Source organism: Lygodium microphyllum, chromosome 11 (assembly GCF_053477565.2).
Source record: "Lygodium microphyllum isolate KBCC chromosome 11, Lygodium_microphyllum_v1.1.10, whole genome shotgun sequence".
Classification (NCBI taxonomy): domain Eukaryota; kingdom Viridiplantae; phylum Streptophyta; class Polypodiopsida; order Schizaeales; family Lygodiaceae; genus Lygodium; species Lygodium microphyllum.
The window spans coordinates 25,907,962-25,921,526 of record NC_141145.1 but is presented as its reverse complement, the minus strand read 5'-3'; the positions used below and the strand labels follow the sequence as shown (position 1 = coordinate 25,921,526).

General features: G+C 41.2%; 1 protein-coding gene across 1 annotated transcript; it reads left to right on the top strand.

Annotated features, from left to right (window-relative positions):
* Window positions 1–287: 287 nt before the first annotated feature.
* Window positions 288–4,323, top strand: LOC148028644 (uncharacterized). Its single transcript, XM_087687441.1, has 2 exons — window positions 288–3,278; window positions 3,595–4,323. Exons 1-2 carry the CDS (start codon window positions 449–451, stop codon window positions 3,978–3,980), a joined length of 3,216 nt encoding a protein of 1,071 aa, XP_087543567.1. The 5' UTR covers window positions 288–448; the 3' UTR covers window positions 3,981–4,323.
* Window positions 4,324–13,565: the final 9,242 nt, after the last annotated feature.

Sequence of the window (13,565 nt, the reverse complement as noted above, 5' to 3'; positions counted from 1 at the left end):
TCTCGGCGGGTCTCTCCTTCCTTATCGATCTTCCCCTTGCTTCTCCTCCTCTTCCATAGCCCATCCAAAGAGACTGTAAAATAGCAGGAGCTTGTTCTCCCTCATCAGAGAAGCTGCTCTTGTTTCTTCTTCTTCTTCTTCTTCTTCTTCTAATCCAAAAGAAGAGTTACATAGCTGATCAGAGAAATTGTTCTTGTTCCTTCTTCCTCCCTTCCTTCCAACCCAAAGTGTTACACATAGAAGTTGATCAGGGAAGCTGCTCTTGTTTCTTCTTCTCTACATAGCTTGCTTCCGAGAAGCTGCTCTTCCTCTTGTACTATACGTTTACCTTGTTCTAATCCATAAGCACCAAGCAAAAGTCATGCTTGATAGCATAACAGATCCCAATTCAAAAGAGAGTACCATGATCATCTACCACCATTAGAGTGCTGATCATGCAACAGCAGACATGGATGAGCCCTTCCTGCAGTTCATGCTAGTACTTGCATTCCTAATTGCTTGCTTGGCACCCTTCCCTCATGTGAAAATTCACTCAGTACAGGCCCTTTCTCCGGATGGCACAGCGCTTCTCTCTCTCCTTCCATCCGGAACAAACCATCCATCTCTGTCTTCATGGAATGCAGCAGACCCCACACCATGCTCATGGAAGGGTGTCACATGCCACCCATCAGATCAGAGAGTGGTGGCCATCTCCCTGTCTGAGATCTACCTCCATGGCACCCTCCCGCCCCAATTGGGCGAGCTCTCAGAGCTCCGCATCCTCAACCTCTCCCATTGCAACCTCACTGGCCCCATCCCCCCTGCCATTGCCAATGCCACCCACATCCAAGTCCTGGACCTCAGCATCAACGGCTTCACCGGCACCATCCCCCCTGAGCTCGGCCTCCTTGCAGGCATGCAACACCTCAACCTCTCCTCCAACTCCCTCCAGGGCATCATCCCCCCACAGCTGGGCCAATGCACATCCCTTGTGGCCCTCTTCATCCAGGATAACAACCTTACCGGCCCTGTCCCGCCCGAGCTCGGCCAATTAACGCAACTCCAGATCCTCAGATTAGGTGGAAATCCAGGCCTCTCTGGAGAAATACCTCCACAGTTAGGAAACTGTCGTAATCTCACTTTCTTAGGGATGGCTGATACCTCCATATCCGGTTCATTGCCTCCATCACTAGGAGCACTCTCTAACCTACAAACTCTCTCTTTCTACAACTCAAAAATTACTGGCACCATCCCGCCAGAACTGGGCAATTGCACTCAGCTCCAATATGTTTATCTACACATGAATCAGCTAGTGGGATCTATCCCTGTTGAGATAGGAAGATTGACCAAGATGGAGATTCTTTTCCTCTGGGGGAATGAATTGGCTGGCCCTATACCATCAAGCATCGGTAACTGCACATCCTTGACAGCTCTTGACTTGTCTTGGAACTTGCTATCAGGGCCCATCCCAAACGAGATAGGTAGCCTCAGATCTCTGCAACAACTCTACCTTAGTGACAATAGCCTCAACAGCAGCATTCCGAGCGAGGTTGGTAATTGCACCAAGCTCGGTGACATGCAGTTCGATAAGAATGAGCTGAGTGGTCCAATTCCCGCATCTCTAGGCCAACTTTCCTCCCTGCAGATTATGTTTCTGTGGCAAAACAATCTCACAGGAACTATACCATCCACCTTGGGAGGGTGCACTGCCCTTGAAGTGGTAGACTTCTCTCACAACATGTTGACTGGGCCAATCCCTAAAGAAATCTTCAGCCTACAGAATCTTCAGAAGCTGCTACTCCTCTCCAATGCTCTGACAGATGCAATCCCACCCGAGGTGGGGAACTGCTCATCACTGCAACGACTGCGGCTCGGCTCCAACAATCTCAGTGGCACTCTTCCACGGGAGCTGGGATTGCTTCAAAAGCTTATATTCTTGGATATCAACACGAATGGTTTCACAGGGCCTCTAACTCTAGAGATGACCAATGCTACCTCATTGCAGCTCCTTGATGTGCATGGGAACAATCTAAGTGGGGACCTTCCTATTCAGTTGGGTTCCTTGACAGAGCTACAGTTGTTGGATCTTTCTCATAATCAATTCACAGGTTCAATCCCACCAGAATTCAGCAGGCTAATTGTTTTGAACAAGCTAATATTGGGTCACAATTCCTTCATTGGAAGCATACCCAATGGCCTCAAATATTGCAGCAAACTGGGCTTGCTTGATCTGAGCCATAATCAACTTACTGGCGCGCTCCCTCCTGAAATTGGCAGCATTTCCAGCCTTGAGATTTTTCTGGACCTCAGCTGGAATGAATTAAGTGGAGATCTACCTTCTGAATTAGCAGGTCTAGCACAGCTGCAATCTCTTGATCTCTCACACAATCATTTCACTGGGAGCTTGCAAGTGTTGGGCATGCTCGACAGCCTCACTTATCTTAATGTTTCAGACAATCAATTCACAGGTTCTCTTCCTGATACGCCATTCTTCAGGACCCTTCCAGCAAGTGCGTTTGTGGACAATCCAGGCCTTTGCAACCCACTTTCATTCAGCCCAAGCTGCTCACATCTGCAACACTCCACAAAGTCCTTACTGAGCACCACCTCTTTAATAATTTGCCTGCTCACTTTTGGAGCAGCTGGCGTTCTGTTCTTCATCGGGTTTGTCTTTGTTTTCAAGCTACAGAGGCCACCACAAGACTTAATGGGAGCACCCTGGGAATGGAATGTCACTCAATTCCAAAAGCTCAATTTCTCTGTTGAGGATGTACTAGACAGACTGACAGAGCAGAACATCATTGGCAAGGGCTGCTCGGGGGTTGTCTATAAGGCTGAAATGCCCACTGGTGAAGTGATCGCAGTCAAGAAGCTCTACTCTTCAAAGAAAGAAGATCAGACCCATGATTCTTTTGCTTCAGAGATAGAGACATTGGGCCATATAAGGCATAGAAACATAGTGAGGTTGCTTGGCTACTGCACAAACCGCAATGATAGGCTGCTGCTTTATGATTATATGCCTCAAGGAAGCTTGGCAGACCACCTGTTTGAAAAGGGGAAGATGGGTGATTGGGACACAAGATATAAGATCATAGTAGGTGCTGCACAAGGCTTGGCATACCTGCATCATGACTGTGTTCCAGCCATATTGCACAGAGATGTCAAATCCAACAATATACTGCTGGATTCCAAATTGCAGCCCTACTTAGCTGACTTTGGTTTGGCCAAGCTGGTGGAAGCTTCAGAATTTCGAGAAGCTATGTCCAAAGTAGCTGGGTCTTATGGCTATATTGCCCCAGGTGATTCTCCAGTACCTTAAATTGCTTTCACTAATTAGTACAGCTAAAGTTTCAAGGTTTGGTCCTTGCAGAGTCATGGTGTGAGTGAGCATCCAGCAGCTGAAAATTCAGTTTCTTGCATTGGCACAGCTACTTTCATAGGTTGCCTAGCAATACTTAAGAGTAAGGGAGATGCATGCATAAGTGTGGACATGTTCGTTTGGATGGATTTGTGTGAATATGTGATTCCTGTGTGCATCAGGTGCATATGTGAAGCCTGATGTGTGCCATTCTGAATTGGACTTAACATCTGATCAATCTTTGGTTCCTTGAGCAGAGTATGGTTACACATTAAACATCACAGAGAGAAGTGATGTGTACAGCTTTGGGGTGGTACTGCTGGAGGTATTGACAGGGAGGAGGGCAGTAGAAGTGGATCCTGGATACAGTGATGGGCTCCACATAGTGGAGTGGGTGAAGATGATGAAGAGGTCCTATCATGTGGTGGCTATGGAGGTGCTGGACCCTAGGCTAAGGGGCCTAGCAGACCCACTCATACAAGAGATGGAGCAAGCGCTAGGGGTGGCACTGCTGTGTGTGAACCCAAATCCAGGTGAGAGGCCAACCATGAAGGACGTGGTAGCCCTGCTATTGGAAGTGAAGCACCCTCTGCAACAAGAAGACTTCAGCAAGATGTCCCAGCCTCTCATCAAAAGCTCGTGATGGATGGAAGGCATGCTTGACTAATGCATCTATCTAATGCTCTCTTATCAACAACAAATTAGCTAGAACGATGGTAATTTCGGCTATTTTGCATTTTCCTGTGTCGTGGCCAACGATTATTAACTTTTGTAGCAATATTGATTCAATCCTCAAACTAATTAATCTCTTGCCCATTTGATGCGGATTAAGCTTGATCCGCTTTCCCAAAGGAGGGAGTCCATATACCAAGGCACCCTTTCCCTTGTAATTCTTTTTCCTTTTCTCAAAACAAAATACCTCTTTTCTTGTAGTTGTTTCGCCTTCGGCCTTTTATCAAAATAGCCCCAGGATAAACGATTTTGAATCGCGAGAGAGATTTTCTTGGAATTTGGGTAGCAGAGTCGTGGCACATGTGGGTATAAGCTTTAAAACTAAACTATTTTGCAATCCACTGTCTAGTGGGTAAAGTTATCTCATTTTATGGGAAGTGTAAGGGTTAAAAGGAAGATGCCATGTGCACTTCAATCAATTTTACTTGCTAGACTTCTGGAAAGTAGTCAGCACTACAACTAACATTATAGAGCCCTCATTTTGCACACTTATTGATTGTGCCTTTGGGGAAGCGCAGTTCAAGGTTTGAACTCACACAGACATGAAACTCAACCCACACACAAACCAATAGGCTATATGACCCCATTGGCATAGAGCCTTAATTTTAGCCTAATCAAACTAGCAAATAGAACATACACATGTACACACAAAATAATTTTCATTGAAGAGATGCAAGCACACAATAATTTTCATTGAAGAGATGTAAGAGTAGAAAAAACGTTTGATTTTTGTTATGGCGGTGCTATTGTAATGGCTAAAGTATTTGAATGGTTCTTAATTAGATGATATCAAAGTAAGAAGTAAAATTTAGTGGTCTTTTTTTGTTGAGCTTTTTGGATTTTTCTTTGCATTTTGTGCATTTTTTCCTCTCTATTTTGGTGGTGGTTTGGAAGGCCTCGAAAGAAACCTAGCACCACCCTTATAAAAGATCATAATATGAAAATGCTCCAAGGCAGCTGAGAAAGCTAATCACATTTTTAATCATTAGGGACTTGACATGTAGACCCATTGTTAATCGCAAAATGGGAAAAGTGGCAAAACCAGCAAAGGTAGGTACTAGAAGGAGGTAAAAAGCAAAAAAAGGCAGAAATCCAACAAAAGGTCTATACCATCATATATATTTTAAATTTTGATCCTTTCAGATCATTTATGATGCACACAAGATAATTTCTTATTAACATTTGTGATCATATAATTATTTGTAATAATATTTTGAGAGTCAGACTCAATGCTTGTGTAGTTGTAATATTTTCTATTGAGAAATAGAACATAGTGTAGAAATTTCATGGCAGAGTGGAGAGAATTTGAGCAAGGAGTCAAGAACACACATCAAATATATGAGAAGAATAGACACTACTTTAATTTCAAATGAACTTATACAAAGACGGCTTTGTCCACCCATGCGCTTCTGTGAAGCTTAGATGGCGATCCAAACAAATGATAGGCAAAGAGCTTAAGGGTAGTTGTTGGGAGAACTCTGACTAAGTGAAAGATAGATCGACAATGGCTTTAGATGGGCCTTACTTTTATAGCCCAGAAAGATAGTCTAGTTAATATGTTCGACCACATTATGAACCTTCTCTAGTCGGCTAGGGAATATTCCAAAGAATATTTCGTTTACCGTCGAGTCGAGGGCGCTACCCCTAGACCCTGGTCAGGGGGGCCATTAGCCCCCCTGAGACCCCCCTAGCCAAGGCCCGCTTTTGCGGCCCCTGAATCACAAAATAAGGGTTCTTAATAACTCCCACACCCCACAACTTGATGTGTTGTGCCTCAAGTTGCTACTAGCATAACTACTCTATCGAGAACCGAAAGACTAGATTAACAAAGGTTACCTTTTTGACATCCGGTCACTTAGATCTCATCTGACATACATGTTAAAACCCAACCAATGCCCGTGCTCACACATGTTAAGACATACATGTTAAGACCCAACCAATGTCAGTGGTCACACTTGGCTTCTCCTCATAATGGGGGCCTTATTGAGCACCATGGATCACTCATGGCACCTGACGAGGGTGGGGCATTGAGCATATCCAACACTCCCCCTTAATGTCCATAGATGAACTACATTCTCGGCCCAACACTGAGTCTTTGAAGATAAATTCGAAGGAGATCCTTTGTAAGAGCTTTGGTGATGATATCTGCTCCATTCTCCTCCATTGGATAGTAGACTAAACTAGCTCCACTATACCATCCTCTATCAAGTCACGCACATAATGATATTGGATCTCAATGTGTTTGTTGGTGCATGCATGAAAAACTGGATTTTTGGCAATGGTGATGCAACTTTGATTGTCACATCTTAGCACTGTTGGATCTTCATCATATACTCCCATATGCCACAAGATCCTCCTTAACCATACTACTTTACATGCAGCAAAGCAAGCTGCCTTATACTCTGTTTCGATAGAAGACAATGCCATACTTGGTTGCTTCTTAGTGATATAAGAGAAGATTCTTGTACCTAAAGAGAAAAAATATCTAGAAACTCATTACCTGGAATCTCTATCACCTACCCAATCTGAGTCACAGTTCCCTATAAGAGCACTTCGAGAACTATGTGTGATACCATAGTCAAGAGTTCCCTTCAAGTAACCAATCACCCACATCCCAGCTTTCCAATGACTTTCTTGAGGTTTGTTTGAGAAGATGCTCAAAACCCCAACAGAAAAACTAATATTTGGCCTAGTATTACACACATAGATGAGGTTGCCAATGAACCTCTTGTACCTCCTAATATCTACTAGTGCTAATGTATGAGAAAAATTTTAGTGGAGGGAGACTCAGATGGAGCAAGCAGAGGTCATGAGATACATGCTCAACTCTTCTTCCTTATTCTCTTATTATTATTATTATTATTATTATTATTATTATTATTTATATTATCTTCTCTTCAATCCTTTTTTCTTACAAGTCTCAATGCAACCATAGATGAATCTTATGCTATTTCCTTATTTCTCAACACTCCTCCTCAAGCTCAGAATGAGCTTGCAAAGGTAATACTCCAAGTGCACTCCTAAAATACTCAAACTTATCTTTACCTAATGCTTTGGTAAAGATATTAGCAACTTGATCATTTGTTTTGACATGGACCTAGTCAACCTCTCCATCAATAACCTTCTCTCTAATGAAGTGATAGTGCACTTCTATGTGTTTTATCCTTGCATGGTAGATTGGGTTCTTTGCCAACATAATGTTGCTAACATTGTCACAATACATAATGACTCCACCATCAATCTCTATCCCCATGTCACATAAGATCAATCTCATCCATATCGGCTCACATACTACCAATGCAATGCCTCTATACTCTGCTTCAGTGCTTGATAGAGCAACTGTAGGTTGCTTCTTACTACTCCAACTTACCATAGCTGAACCAAATGAGAATGCACAACCAGTAGTAGATCTTTTATCCATAGAGCTACCTGCTTAGTCTACATCTGAGTATCCAAACAATGTAGGCTTGATTCCTTTTTTTATAAAACAAGCTATAGCTAATTGTCTTCTTCACATACCTAAGAACTCTTCTCACTACATTCAAATGTACTTTGCATAGTTTTTGCATAAACTGACTTATGAATCCAACATCATAACTCAAGTCTGGTCTTGTAATGGTCAAGTAGATAAGAGTACCAACAATCTTTCCAAACATAATGACATCCTCAACATAAGGTCTATCATCCATCAACTTAACATTTTGATCCAATGGTGTATCAACCGATTTGCATCCTATCATGACATATTTTTCCAACATCTCCAATGCATATTGCCTTTGTATTAGTCATATACCATGAAGTGTATCAATAACCTCAATACCCAAGAAGTATCTCAACAAACCAAGGTAATTTATATCAAACTCTTTATGTAACCCATGCTTGACTTCAGCAATCTCCTTCTCAAGTGTACCTATAATAATGAGATCATTAACATAGATGACAACAACAACCATACCATCTTCTGTATGCCTCACATAAAGTGAATAATTAGCTTTGCTCTGCTGAAATCCCATACTGCATAAGAATTTGTTGATTCTATCACACCATGCTCTTGGTGCTTACTTCAGTCCATATAAAGCCTTCTTCAACCTGCATATATAATGTGGATATTTTGCATCTACATAGCCCTTTGGCTGATCCATGTACACTTCCTCTTTTAAGTTTCCATTCAAAAATGTATTATTCACATCCATTTGATAAAGCTTCCAACCATACATAGAAGCCAAGGCAATCACCGATCTCATTGTCGTCATTTTAGCTACTAGACTGAATGTTTCTTCATAGTCCAAAACATAAGTTTGTGCATATCCTTTTGCAACCAGCCTTGCTTCATACCTCTCAAGGGAACCATTTGACTTACATTTGACCTTATAAACCCATTTACATCCAATGGATTTCTTGCCATGAGGTAACTTCACCAAATCCTAAGTCTTGTTTTTCCTTGGTGCATCCATCTCTTCATCCATTGCTTGTCTCCACTCTTTGCTCTCTAGTGTTTCTTCAAAGCAATTAGACTCCACATGTTGTACATAAGAAACCATGGATGCATAATGCATCTTCATGAACCCATTATAAGTCAATCTATCAAACGGGATACCTTTCCCTTTCTAACCTTCTCAATTGAGGTGCGCTACCATGTGTCTCAACTAATCTAGCATGTGGTGGAACATACTTTCCTACACTTCTAGTGCCAGGTGTTTTAACATGCAGAATGCCATACTCATCATCTAGATTCATTTGAACTTTCAGCCATAGGTCTCTTTCCTTTCACAACTTCTGCACTCCTTTGTGCACTTCTCAACCTACCACTCCATGGACTGTAACTGCCCCATTGCTTTCCACATTCTCTTGAGGTCCTGAAGCATCTTCCATTACTGAAATTTTCCTTCCATAGCCATCATCATCACTGCTTTCATAGGAATCAACATCCATTGCAATTTTGGGCTTGTACCATGATTCATATTCACTGAATCTGACATCCCTGCTTATGTATACTTCCTTGCTCACTGGATCATAGCATTTGTATCCCTTCTTCTAATCAGGATATCAAGGAAAATGCATTTTACAGCCTTCAGTTCCATCTTCTTTCTCAAATCATCCGGAACATGAACATAACAAATACATCCAAAGACTCTAAAGTATGCAACAGTGGGTATCCTGCCATACATTTGCTCATATGATGATATATTATGAGTCAAGCTTGTAGGTGTTCTATTCATAATGTGAATTGCAGTATGCACTGCTTTTGCCCAATATGACAATGGCATGTTCATTTGGTTCATCATTGCCCTTGCAACTTCTGCAATGATCTGATTCTTCCTTTCAGTCATACCATTTTGTTGAGGTGTGTACTTGCATGTCAATTGTCTTTTGATACCATGATATCTCAAGAAGTCACAAAAGTCATATGACATGTACTCTCCACCATTATCTGACCTCAAACGTTTTATGTAGCATCCAAATTGCTTTTTAGCCATAGATTTAAAGTCCAAAAACTTTTCAAATGCTTCACTTTTATTCTACATAAAGTATACCCAAGTCACTCTGCTAAACTCATCAATGAAAGTGATATAGAGTCTACATTTTCCGCTCATGGAAACATTTTGACATGGGGCCCAAATATCTGAGTGTATCATTTCCAAAGGATAGCTGCTTATTCTTCCCCTATTTGGAAATGGCAATTAAGACTGTTTGCCAAATTGACAAGCCTCACATACGTGATCAAAACTCGCATATCGAAAATGCGATAGACCAAGGACTATCTGTCTTGATTGCATTTGCTTCAATCTTTGCAAATTGACATGATCAATCCTTCTATGCCATAATTCCACATCCTTATCTTGCCAATGTCCTCTCTCAACATACATAGAGTTTTGAATCACTGGAGTACTTGCATCCAAAGAAAATAATCTCCCTTTATTTCTACCACAATCAATCACCCTGCCAGTTCTTCTATTATGGAACTCTTCAATGATGTTGAGATGGCAAGAAACCGCCTGGCTAGATGGGTTCGCACATCTACACTTAACATGTTGGTGGTCATTATGACACTCACATGGCCACTGACTCATCACTTATTATATCTAGTTTGTTACACCTACCTAGAGATGGCAAAGATATAGCGCCAGTCGATCAGTGTAGTCGGTTATGTGCTGTTTGAATTAGAAGGCCACTTTCCTTTATGTTGTATCTTATCTATACTTTGTGTACATTGTATAGTGTGTGAAGAAGAAGAAAAAATCAGCAAGAAAAATTTTTGGCCTCCATCTCTCTTCTTGTGTTCTTGAGTGAGCTTCCTCTTGTGTATGCAGTGTGTTTTTGGCGCAGTAGCTCAAGCAAGTCCCCCCACTATGCGATTCTTGACAAATGAAACATCCAAACTTATTGAATCTCACTTGCAATCCTTGATCTGTCATTTGACTAACCGATGGTAAGTTCTTAGTTATTGTGGGCACATAAAGTACATCATCAAGCTTATTCTCAATCCCACCTTTAGTAACAAGTGGCACACTACCAATATGAGTAATTTTATGTAAAGTGTCATCACCAGTGGCAACATATTCCTCATTTTGCATCTTCTCCTTGCTATCAAACCACTCCGCATGATGAGTCATGCGGTTTGTAGCTCCTGAATCCAAAACCGAGTCATTCTCATGAGGAGAGTGAGGCATGCTCCCAAGCACATGCTCCATAGCAAATAGGTGACCTCTAGGTGATCCACCTCTAGGTCCATAACTTGTACCACCATAAGTGCCTACATAGTGGCCGTATTGGTTCCTTTCATGACCCCTAGACATGGCATTTTGTTTGTGATAACAATCCCTCTCAAAATGACCAAATTTTCCACAATAATGACAAGTTCCATCTCTCTATGAAGGACTAGACCATCCTCTACCTCTAGGGAAAGATCTCCCCATGCCTCTATACATGAAGTCACCACGGACAAAGTTACCTCTTCCGCGAGCAAAAACATAATTACCACGACCAAGTGAAGAGCCTCTAGCTCTAGATGAGCTGCCATGACATCTCTGGTGATAGAAAACACTGTCTCCACCTGCATTTTTTCCACTGCTAGATGCATTCAATCCCAACTTGATTTCTTCTATAAGTATCAATCCAATAAGCCCCTCAAAGTCAGGCATAGAGTCTCCTCTAACTGAAATAGAGGTATCCAAAGATTTGAAAGCTGGTCCAATTCCATTTAGTATCACTGACACTAAATCATCATCATCAACAGGTGTACTAATGGATGCAAGGTCTTCTGCAATTTGCTTGATTTCTGCCACGTAGTCATTGATACTGTGATTGCCTCTCCATGCACCATGTAATCTCTGCTTAGTTGTATCTTACGAGCCTTTGTACATGTTCCATAAATTTTTTGTATGATTTCCCATGCCTCCTTACAAGTACTTTCCTTTTTAATATGAGGAATCAAGGTTTCTGAAATACATATGGAGATCCAATGTAAAACCTTCCTGTTCTTCCCTGTCCAATCCTTGTATGCTCTCTTTTGCTCTTCAGCTGGATGTTCAGGAACTTCTGGGCATTCATCATCACCTATTATGAGGTCCCATAGACCTCTACCCATACAAAATTTCTCCATCCTATAATATCAAACACTATAATTGTCTTTGGTCAAATTGTCTCCCACAATCTAAGTGATCTGTACCATATCAGACATTATGGCTGCTGCAAATTTCAAAAAACTAGCAATAAAAACTATCCACAAATGGTATTCAACAGCATGCTGCCCCAATCCGGAACATTAATGGTCCAATTCGAGAAGAAAAAGCATAAAAAATAGCCCAAGAAATGCAGGTAAAAATAGCTTCTAGCAATATGATTGTCATACATATGTCCAAAGACTGTCATATGTATCTATCCATGATGCCAACATGTCATACATTTAGTTTCCAACAAGAAACATCCAAATTAGATCCCAAACAATGTCCGTATGACCCAAAATGCATTAAAAACAGGGTCTAAAATTGACCATTTTTCCTGCAATTTTTCTACCTCCAAAATGACACTAAAAAATGGCATAAAATCGGCCTTATAGTAAGAATGCTTAACTTTGGACACTTAGTTAACATGCACTCTTTCTGTGACCTCCATATCACATCACAACAGCAGTTTCTGATTTGCAATGGCTTCACCAACAGTTTGTTTTTCTCTTCCATTTCATCTCCTTGAATTCTTCAAGACAATGATGCAGCTTAGTTTTCTTCTAGAGGATAGCTCGCAATGTCTTTCGTGTTTTTGCAAGTTCCATCTCCAATGACCTTGTCCATTCCAAAGATGCATCTAGCAAAGCTTCTTTGGAAGCATATAGCTCATGTACTCTGTTTTTAGCAGAGTGCTTCTAGGAAAACTGACAAATAGAAAGCATATGTAGATTCTTGATAAGTTGATGTCTCATCATAGAGACCTGGTCTTAAGTGGGATTTCCTGTCCTTTGAAGTGGCTGTCCTACTTCTGCCACTATTTTATCAACAATGAATATGGTGCAAACTGGACATAATGCTCAATATGTCCATATGGCCAGCATGCCTTGGTTATTTTCGATATCAGGTGTTCTACTGACTTAGCATTCGGAAGAGATGGAGAAAAAACATTCCTTGTAACAAATGGCAAGAGACTAGTTTGCCGCATCGGTTCGTTGGTGTCTTATGCCTTCTTGCCACATTTGACAATCCTTTTTGCAGCTCATCCTATATGCACTCCCCTTAAAAAATTGGCCCATCCTGACTCGAACAAAGATGCTTCTCTGGTTACAGAAGATTGAATAGAGAAAGATGAAGTCGACAGTGAGGTAGGGAAAGTAACCAATACAACTAAACTTGAGTCTTGAATCAAGCCCTTCAAAAAATTCAAAAACGCTAGCATCTACAAGCCTTGATAAGATATTTGTTAGGAGTTTGACAGGCACACAGATGTGATTGATGCCATTTGCACCAACCCCAAAATTGCGATTGCAGAGATTTTTTGGCCTATTCTAGGGTAACTATAGGATCTGAGGAATCTCTATTATCAAACTAGGATGAAAATGGTTTCAAAGACCTTGATACTTCACAAAAGAGAGAACCCCTTGCATTCGCGCTTTTTGTGGGGAGACCTCGATTTGGGGGCTATACACAGCATGTATTTGAGAGCCTCTACATGGAGCCTTGGCGATACACAGCCGAAAAATTTGTATATTGATTCTTAAAATGCACATTCCTGGCCTCTCGAGTTGGCTCTGATACCAATTGAGAAAACTTTTAGTGGAGGGAGACTGAGATGGAGCAAGTAGAGGTCATGAGCTACATGCTCACCTCTTCTTCCTTATTATCTTATTATTATTATTATTTTAAATATTAACTTCTCTTCAATCCTTTTTTCTTACGTCTCAATACAACCATAGATAAATATTATGCTATTTCCTTATTTCTCAACAATGTACCCTTAATGGATAACTTCACATTGACCTCCATAGATGTAGCTATCTCCTTACACA